The following is a 10,549-nucleotide window of genomic DNA, read 5'->3' on the forward strand; positions in this document are numbered from 1 at the left end:
TCTTGAGAGTCACAAATGGTAATAGTACTTACAGAATCTCGAATCCTCCCATTGCTATGGCTAAGGCCAGGTCTACAGTAAAAAGGTAGGTCAACCCAGCTACGACTTTCAGGGATGTGAAAATCCACATTCCCCACCCCAAGCAATGTTGTTAAGAAGACCTAACCTCCAGTGTAGGCAGCACTAGATTCATGGAAGAATTCTGCTGTTGACCTAGCAATTGCCTCTCCGAGAGGTAGATTAACCACAGTGACAGGAGAACCCCTCCCATCAGTGTAGGTAGTGTCTACACTGAAGCACTACAGCGCAGCAACTGCAGTTGTGCCACTGCAGTGTTTACAGTGAAGATGAAGTCTGAGAATGTTACTGGGGCTTCTCTAGAGATGTTGCCAAGTAGCACAATACACACTGTGTGCATGTAAGCCATGTGGACTGAAGAATGACAGAGAATGGGACTCAGTGCTGTGTTGGTGAAGTTTGAGAAGAGCGTCCAACAGCTGCTTAAGAGCTACTACAGATGGCCAAGAGCTCCACAGGCAAGAAAGCTCTCTGCTAGCATCTGTTGGAGAGCAAGGAGAGTTGACTGAATGGGCAGGGCCTTATTCGCATGTGTGTTATGTGAAGGTTTGGGGCATTTTGATAAATGTTAAGTTTTGCATTGGGGGCAGTTAAATGCAATTGACCTTGCTGGGAAATAACACAGCTGTCCAACACGTTGGGTAAGGAAACCTGGACTAAGCTACAGGAAGAGGAAAGAGACTCCTGCTTGTTACTCAGAGGGCCTCTGTGGTGGTGAGGAGTTTGTCAAGAGTCCTAGATCCCTCCCTAACAGCTAAGCTGAGACTGTTGGATAGTGCAGAGTGATGGCAGCTTCGATGGAGTAGAGGCAGACAGGTAACAATGCAGAGCATTAGTGGCAGACAATGCAGAGCATTAGTGGCAGACAATGCAGAGCATTAGTGGCAGACAATGCAGAGCATTAGTGGCAGACAATGCAGAGCATTAGTGGCAGCAGCTGCATGGTGACCAGCAGTGCAGACTGGCAGAAGCAGCAGCAGCTTCTCCAAGGCAACGGACAGCTCAGAAGGGATGGACAGCACAGAGCAGCAGTAGAGCTAGGTAGCTTGGGCTGAAGTCACAGAGAAGGCAGCAGCCTACCCAATGGACTCTGGCACAGACCTCCCTATCCAACCCTTAAAGCTGAAATCATTATAACTGGGTTAGGTAATAAAACCCCCAGAGAAGCCAAGGCAGCACTGACCTGCTAGAATCCTTGGACTTCTCCAACCCAGGACACTTATCTGTGAGTGGGGAGGAGGGAAGTGGTCAGAACACATTAGCCATTTACAACGGCCAAAGGAGGACTGAGGTTGGGACTACTGTTAAGACCAATTCTTTCTGTTGTCTCTCCCCCCAACACACAACAAAGTTCTCTTTGCTATAACCCCTGCACTCAGTGCTTGTGAGTGGGGAAGAATTGCCCACTAGGGGCACCTAGTATGGTGTATATAGATTCCCCGGTTTCTGGGGGAGGTTCAAGCTGGTGTTAAGCATTTAAGGAAACCCCAGCCTAGAAAACTGAACCCAGCCCTTTTTGCTGCCATCAGCACCTGGCAGAAGGGTATCTATATGTCCTATATGACTGTAGTTTGCAGTATTCCAAGACTTTATCCAACAAAAGGACCAGAAAGAACATAGGAACACTTGCAAATACATAATTCTTTCAACTATCTTTGCTAGAATCCAGATTTCCTTTTGAGAGATTGGGTTAGTGACAAGACAAACATTAGATTTGAAAGAGCACCAGTTAGTCAAAGTCAGAGTTCCCCTAAGCCAAAGGCTCACTGAGTTGATGCAGTTAAGGGACACCAGTTTCAGAACCACTGGTACATAAGGGAGCGATGTGGCAAGCATCATATTCAACTGCCTTTAGCTACCCTAACCCAATGGATCAAGTACTCGTTTTGCAGCATGGTGAACTGGTGGTAGCTGTTCAGTGTGAGATTGAGTGAGACTCAAACCCATGACTTTCAGGATTTTAGCCCAGCACCTTAACTACTCAGCCACCACAATTCACCATAGTTAACAGTAATGCAATTTACCTGGCCATCACTCAAATGCTGTAGTAGGATACTATCGTAGCGGACACTATAGAAAAGCTTAAGATAATAATCTCTGAGGGCAAAGATGACCCATAATTAATTTAATTTAGTTACTAAACAGTATTGTTGGCAAAGCAGTTATATGCTTATTACCACGGACAGACACAACTGAACCATGGAACATGTTAAATGCACCCGTATTGGTCACTCACATAGTCCTCTCCACCCAACATGAAGCTTTCAGTCTCAAGAAGTTGTCACATTGTTATGGATCCCTCCAATGAACTATTCAGATGGCATTTCCAAGAGAACCAGAGTTTCTATAAGCCTGTTGATGTCCTTTGGGCCTAGTCAGATTATTATAGTTTGCTTTTTCATGACAGGGCAAGCCGTTTGCATAGGACACGGGATAGTTTTCCTACTGTAAAGGGTGCATTCCAAACTAACATCTCCTGTATTGCAGAGAAACATTTTTTGTGTTATTATAGAAGCACTAATATATTTAGCGAAGTCAAGAACCAAGACAACTGTTCACTCAGTACTCCAACATCATGTAAGCAGCCTAGCAAGTTAGGAAATGTCTAGGGACAGGGTATTTTGCCCAGATGTCAACTCCTTAATCAACTGACTCTAAGGTGGGGGAAAGGGGAGAAAAGTCAATTGTGATAGAAGCCAGGTCAGACCATACTTCTTCCCTCACACATTTGGAACAGAACTGGACTTGGTTCACTGTTAAAAGCAGGCAAATACTGCAAGTACTTTTAAGTAAGCGTCCCTTTTGCAGTCTTGTACTTCTGAGGACAAAGTTAGTTATTAGGAGCTGTAGATGCACTATTAAGACTACCTATATTTACCATTTTGAACACAAGTGTAACAGCTATTTAGCATCTCGACTGACTAGCATGTGCATTTAAAGGTAAACATACATAGTAAAAATACTAAAGAAATAAAAAAAAGTTCTGCGCCATAAGTCACTATGCACACAGCCCTCAAAACATTAAGCCAGGAATATTTGTAGACCTGCATATTTAAATATATATATGCACATTATTTATACATTTATATAAAGGTCATTTGAAATATGGCACATTTGTACATGATTATTTCAATGAGAAAATTTAGCTTAGGTCTCAACCTGAACAGTTATTAGAAAAAAGCAAGGTCTATAGCTAAAATATGGGCATTATTGAACAGTATTAAAATTTTCTAAAGATTGAACAAGACTGACGTAACAGTTTCAGTACTACAAGACACACCTGGATCACAAGCCTTTGGAAACCACTATAGGTAGTAGAGCAACTGCATGAGTATGCATTAGATTTATTAAACATTATGCAGTTTGTACTGGCTGGCTTTTAATTTCCTGAACAAAACATTTAACAACATAGGCTTTAGGCATTTCATAGAAAAGAATTCCCTGCTTGGGAAGGAGATAACTAATGAGAACTTTTCAGACAGTAGGTTCTCTTACCTGCTTACTATATCAATATAAATAAGTCTGTCAAAGATTTAGGCTCCAATTCCACAAAGACTTATATACATGTTTACACATGGAGTACTCATAGCACATAGTTAAGAATGTGTGAAAGTCTTTCCAAGGTAGGACCCTGTATAAAAATTCTGGAGAATACTCCAGAACTGGAGTTAAATGCTTTTGCTTCCCCCTTTTGGTTAGTCAAAGAGAAAGCTGATCTTCCTGTGATGGGCAAGATGCTATTCTTTTAGAAGAGGTAAGTTTAAGCTGAAAGTTTTGGAAAAATCCATACATGTCAGAAAAACAGCAGAATTACTACCAGACTGATCTCCCTCAGATTTGGATCTTAAAGATCTGTGCCACAGACCTTTAAGTCTTCAGATTCTAGTATTTTGTTATATTAGAGCATTTGTTCAAGAGTTTTCATTCTAGCAACAAGACCTAAAAAAGCTCCTAGTAGATACCAAATGTCTATGGATGTGGAAATAGCATAATCTTAATCATATATGTACTGGAAAAAGTCTCAAAAGAATCTGAAAGACTGTTCCAAGATGGATAATATGGGACAATATTTGACCAAAGATATACCACAAATAAGAAAGATTCCTATTTAGTGCAATTTCTTTTGTTGTTTATACACAGTCCCTCATTGCTGAGGCACTTGGGTGCCTATCAAGTATTGGTCTTTATTGTAAAACAAACAATCAAGTAATAGGAATGATCCAGTCATCAGTTAAAGAAGGCTAATCAAACAGATAAGTCTTGCATTTTGATCTGAAGTTTATCAAACCGAAGTTCTGGCTCATCATCACGGGGGGAGAAAAAGTCTGGGCGGAATTTAAGAGTAAATTCCTGGAACTGAACAACAGGGATGACTCAGTATATCATAACTACTGTAAGAGGGTGTAATGAGAAGAGTCATTACATTAACGTGCTGCAGCTTTATACACCTGTGGGCTACAAGTAGTGCAAGCTTTGTTCATACAGCAGCATACTTAGTGCCCCTTAACAATTTTCAATATCAGAAGCATTCTCGTTATCTGAAAACTGAATTACATGTATTCAGTACACATTGATAATTTTATTCAGTAAAGATTGCAATAGTTAGATACAGTGGTGACACATGCTATATAAAACTCCCATAGAAAGTACTATTCAAATCATGCATGTCAGTGAAATGAAAGGTATCTTTCGGCTGAGGCATGCCAACAAAGCTTTAGGCATTGCCAGTCTGTGACATGGTATAGCCTAGCTGGGTCACAACAGCAGATATGACATGCCTTTCACTCCCCACATGCTGGAAAAAGTAAATAGCTGCTAATACAAAATTAGAAGATTATTATTTGTTCAATTTACTTGCAGTTTTCAGATAAAAGTGTGCCCATTTCACTAATTTCGGAAGGATAATGCCAAAGTCATATTTTTCAGTTATTCATACACAGGTGCATTGAAACTTCAGAGTGTTGTTTGAGGAAATGGGAAGAATTTCCTTTTATAATATTGTTTCAATTATTCTAAGTCACATGACAAGGAATGTGTTTTACTGTAATCCACTCATGGGTTTTTGGGACTAAACACCCTCCAAGGACAGTCATAAGTCTACACAAATGCTCTGGAGTACTAGGTTTTGCAGCTGTACCAGCAATTTAGCTGACATGGAAAAGTCTGATTTCATACATCTAGACACACTGTCCTAGTTAAAGTCAGCATTAACTTACACTAAAAAAAGAAAACCTGGCTCCAGATCTGGCTGTTTCAGATGGTATCTTATGAGTTAGTTTAAAAAAATAAAATAAAAAATAAAAGTAAAAAAAGTCCACCCACTTTTGGTCAAACCAGCCATTTGTGCGACCTGGAGAGGGAGGAGGACAGCTCAGCCAACACCAAAACCTGCCAAGCATCCCCTCACCTCACCTCCCCAAAAAAGCCAAAAACATAGGACACAGGCTGATCTGCTTGTATACTCCTTCTCTAGATCAAGAGGTCTTCAGTTAAATGAAGAGGGTGTTGATAGCTCCTTAAAAATTTTAGTGAATCCAAGTTCAGGAGACCCCCAGCACTGATCTTGCAGTAGCTTTAGCCTTTAGGCTAATGCAATGTACAACAAGCATTCCAATACAAAAAGTTTGACAGTAACTTCAGAGTTTGGAAGAAGTTTCCTTTTAAATGGAAAAATATCACAAAAATTGCTTAAGTCTAACTTTGTTTTCCTATAGCTGTTAGGAACTCAGCAAATATAAAATGTGTGCCTTAAAACAAGTTCTCTGAAACAATGCTGTAAATAAGTGTCTTGATTTACATGCCTGAGGGAAGAACAGCTGGAGAATCTAGGAACCTCCCATATTTTAATGTACAATGATGTCATAACTGAGTTTCCAAGAAGTCTAAGTTTTGTATTTAAATCATATCTTAAAAGCACAACAAGAACTCTCATTAAACCTAGTGAATATCCCTGCTTTTGTAAGCATCAGTTGGATTTACTGCATTTTATCAAAAAGAAAAGGAGTACTTGTAGCACCTTAGAGACTAACAAATTTATCTGAGCATAAGCTTTCGTGAGCTACAGCTCACTTCATTGGATGCATGCAGTGGTTGCATCCAATGAAGTGAACTGTAGCTCATGAAAGCTTATGCTCAAATAAATTTGTTAATCTCTAAGGTGCCACAAGTACTCCTTTTCTTTTTGCAGATACAGACTAATACGGCTGCTACTCTGAAACCTGCATTTTATCAGTGGACTGTACAGAGCTTTTGGATCTTGTTGGAGTTCAAAAGATATTTTAAAACTTTTCAAGTTTCCTGTAAATGCATATTTTCAGAGTTAAGTCTCCAAACACAGTATCTGATGTGCACTGAAGTTTAAATATGCTTTATAGACAAGTTCTACAATACTTGGGAAAAAGTTAGACTGCTCTGCCATTAAGTGTTTCCCAGTGTTGATCTGAAGGGGCTCCTTTAGGGTTATGAAACAGCATTTAACTCCTATGTTAAAAAGTTACAGTAAAGAGGCATGTGAAGTTTCTGTACACCATGTATTTCACAAGATTTTAATATTACACATGCAGGAATAATTTACCAGGCATCTGCTGAAGTAGATTTCAGATTGCTTAATTCTTTAACTGTTTTGGAAGTATATTTCATAACCTTATTTGAGGGACCAAAGGACAGTTCTAATGCCATGGACTTAGTCTGACAGCTAATGCAGGCCCAGTGTGTATCATGCCTGGCTTTAACATTCTAGTTTATATAACTCTGTTGAAATGAGTACCAAGAAAAAAAAAAAGAGCAACAAAATTCAGTGAGAATATGACTATGTAGCTTAAGTTTTTCATTTAGCATTCGTCAGTTACTAAAACAACATCACCACACAAGAATCCATGTAGCTCTATTTTACTACTAATGGTTTACTCTGGAGAACGAATTATAATTACAAATATGCAAGATTTCTGATAAAGACCTTCTAGCTTGATTTTCCTTCGAGGTTCTCTTCTCCTCCCTGCCAAGTCTTCAAAAGTTACAGCTTCCCTTACAGCCAACTTTAGCTACATCTCAGACAGGGCTTTTAAGAAATATTTAAGTATCTTTTGAGAAATCGGTGAATCAATACTATAGCATCAAGTGTTATCTTAAAGTTGCTAAAATGCCAGTAAAAGGCTACAAAAAGTATTAACTGAAAGCAGTAGACAAGACTATTCAGAAGTTGTTCATACAGAAAATGTTATACTGAAAGTCATGTAAAACATTGATTTTACAATTAAATAGTTGGTACAAAAACTATTTCTTCTCCCCTTGCCACTCTCTAACCCTATTGGGTAGTAATCCAAAAGAGTAGTAGATTGTATGTAAAAGTGCAAAGTCATATACAAAACTAAGTGACAGAACACCCTTCCCCAAATAAACTGAACAAAAGTGAAGCATAAACAAATGTATAGTTACCCAGAAGTGTGCATGGCAGTTAACCATCATGGTCCTTTCAATAAGCTCATCAGGACACTCTAGGAGATGGTGCCCAGACACCACACCAGCATTGTTAACCAGGACTGAAACCTCTCCAACCTCTTGGCGGACCCTCTCAGCTGTCAAGTAGACATTCTCTCTCTTGCTCACATCACAGGTATATGTATAAACCTGCAAGTTGCAGTGGGGCAACACCTCTTCTTCACCATCTCCAGCTGCTAAGGAATCCAGAATAGAAAGGTTACATTCTCAATTAGACCTCAACCTTCAGGTAAAAAGTCACAAAGCAGAAAGAGAGTAAACACTCCTCCATTACACTTTAAGAGTTCTATTTACTTTGGCATCATCACAGTAAACAAACACTATATTTACTGTTCCTGCATGAAAAAGGCTCCAGCTGTCTGAATCAAAGGTTATACTGATGAAAATGGTCTGTGCTCTTCCACTCATGAAACTCTCTTCCTAGCAAGGAATACAAGCACACAAACCCCACTCCTTCCTGGGTGGTCAGATATGAGTGATTGCGGGTGTGGGATGAAACTCTTGCTTACAGCTGGGTTTGTAGGACAATGAAAAATCCAACCTGGTTTAAGTCACAAACCATGTCCCTGGTCACCATCAGACAGTGTGGTCAGGAAATACACAAGTACTAAAGAATCCCAGAAATACCCCCTCTGGATGTTCAGCTCTAACTACCATTTTTCCTTTCCTGGCAGGAGGACTACCACTGTGAAAATGCAAGTGATTTTCTTGTAAACATGTCATTTAGCTACCCTTCCTGAAGCAGGTGAAAGATAGTTTTATGGGAAGTTAGGAGGAAGCTGTACAAAAATAATAGCATGGCAATACTAGAGCCCCGCAGAAGCCATCTCCAGAAATGCCCCCTCCCACGAAATACTCCCCACACATTATAAACTGGGTACTTCCCCCTCACCAGGGGTGCTGAAACAATTTTTTATGTGGGCACTGAGAGCCATTGAACCAAACTGTAAACCCTGTATATGATGGAAACCACTTCAAGCCAGGGGCTGTGGCAGCATGCCCAGCACACCTAGTTCCAGCACCTATGCACCTCACCCCTTGCTGAGCACCATCAGGTGTAGCACCATCCTTCTGCCCCCCAAAAGACAGGCTGGCAGGAAGGTAGGATCACTGCCTCATGGGAGGCTAACCCAGTAAGAGTCCACTATCCCAGAGCCACACTGTCCCCAGATCTCAGGCAGTGGGCTGTTCCTGTAGTCCCTACATTTACTGGGGGGAGGAAAAACGAAAAGAAGGGGAGGCGGCGGAGATAAAACATGTATTAGATCTATATCAGGAACACAAAATAGATCAGCATATAGACCCAGTACATCCTGCCTGAGGTAGGCAGCGCAGTTACCTTGCTGGGCAGCGGCAGCCGCCTCCTCGGAGATCTCACGGTAAATGTGGCGCACCATGCCTGCCGTCTCCTCATTGCTCTGAGTATTGATGTCCCACAGCACCAGCAGCGCCCGGCGCCGGGCAAACTCCAGGGCGAAGAGGCGGCCCAGGCCGCTGCCTGCCCCAGTGATGAGGCACACCTGCCCCGCCACACTCTTCTCCTTGGGCCTCACCAGCCACTTGGCCGCAGCCAGCACGAAAGCCCAGAGCACTTTGAAAGTGACTACGAAGAACTCCAGCAGGATGTTCATGCTTGCAGCGCTGTCCCCCAAGGGCTCAGCTACAGTCCCCGCTGCCTACCGCGGGAAGGGGCGTCTCCGGTGCCCTGGTACAGGGGAACCTGCCTGCTCTGTGCGCCAAAGGGTCCCGCAGCCGCTCTCCAGAGAGCGGAGAAAAGCCGTGCGGAGCGCAATGAACTTAAGGGACACCGGCAACCGTGGCACAGTCGAGCAAGGGGCCGTGCAAAGCTTCCCCTCAGCAGCCAGAGGAAAGCAGCAGCGTAGGCACCCACTACCCCCAACACTAAGCACTGCCCAGGCACCTCACTGCCTGCAGGCACCTGGGGCTGCTACTGCCTGGGAACCGCGGAGCTCGCCGCCTCCTCTGGCTGCTCGGGAGCCGCCGTGCCTGCAGCGCTGGCTACAGGGCTGAGGGCAGGGAGACTTTAAAGAGGAACAAGCGTCCTCTGCGCTACCCGATTTCCTTCCCCGAGGGCGGCAGCTCCCCGCCGAACGCCGGCCAGCAAGTTCAGCCACCCAATCGAGCCGCCCTAAGTTTGCCGACACAGCCGGGGCTGGCTCCCTCCTCGCTGCCGCTCGCACTGCCTGAGGAGAAGCTATCACTAGCGCAGGGTGAGGGGCCACCTCCACCGCTCAGCCAGGGAACGAGGCGCCGGGTTTCCCTCTCCTGCGCCCCTGCCTCGCTCCCTCCTCCGGCGCTCTGCACCCCGCCACTGGTTGGAAGGGAGCATCTCCACGCTCCGCGCGCTATATACCCACGGCTGGGAAACGGGTCCCCTCCCCCACCCCATCCCCAGGCCCTCCCCCAGCCCAGCCCCCTCTGCATTCCCAGATCTTCCCCCAGCCCATTTCCGCCTCCACAGCACCCGCCAGCACGGCCCCACCCCTTCCTCGCCGCCAGGCCCCACCAGGTCCCCTGGTGCCCCGCCAGCCCCTCTCCGTGCGCTCCCCACCCCATCTCCTCCCACACCGGGCCCAGCCACCGCCGTCACGGGGAGTCGGTGGGATCCGCCCCTGCACGCCGGGCCCCGCCCCGGCGGGCCCAGACCCAGCAACAACTCCGCCGTGGTCCCACCACCTCCCCGCGGCCAGCCCAGAGCCGCTCTCCGCCGCTGCCTGAGGCACAGGCGGCGCCTCGCTCGGCGATAAGCGCCCAAGCCCCAGCCACTCACACCTCTCCCCCCGGCCCGCGCCGCTCAGCGGGACTTCCGGTCCCGCTTGCTGCCAGGCGACACAAGACACATCTCTCCACGGCGGGGACCTCGCGGTTGGGTTAGAAACTGTCCTCCAAATCTTCCAGCTAGAGGAGGGAACGGGAAAGGGACTACATGTCCCAGAATGCAAAGCGGCTCCCT

The 10,549-nt window shown here is 44.7% G+C and overlaps 1 protein-coding gene across 2 annotated transcripts in view; it reads right to left on the reverse strand.

The window, feature by feature from the left end:
• RDH10 (retinol dehydrogenase 10) overlaps positions 1-9,969 on the reverse strand; it is a 42,875-nt gene extending 32,906 nt beyond the window's left edge. Inside the window, exons 1-2 of one of the 2 annotated variants that reach the window (XM_084620731.1) lie at positions 8,915-9,969; positions 7,513-7,748 (exon numbers count right to left, since the gene is read on the reverse strand). In XM_084620731.1, coding sequence (XP_084476857.1) covers positions 7,513-7,748; positions 8,915-9,206 — 528 coding nt within the window. In that variant the 5' untranslated portion in view covers positions 9,207-9,969. Of the gene's footprint in view, positions 1-7,512; positions 7,752-8,914 lie in introns of both variants that reach the window. The other variant, XM_084620730.1, reaches the window with a different exon arrangement.
• Between the last annotated feature and the right edge of the window lie 580 nt (positions 9,970-10,549).

Source organism: Lepidochelys olivacea (genome assembly GCF_965140295.1).
Source record: "Lepidochelys olivacea isolate rLepOli2 genome assembly, chromosome: 2".
NCBI lineage: Eukaryota > Metazoa > Chordata > Testudines > Cheloniidae > Lepidochelys > Lepidochelys olivacea.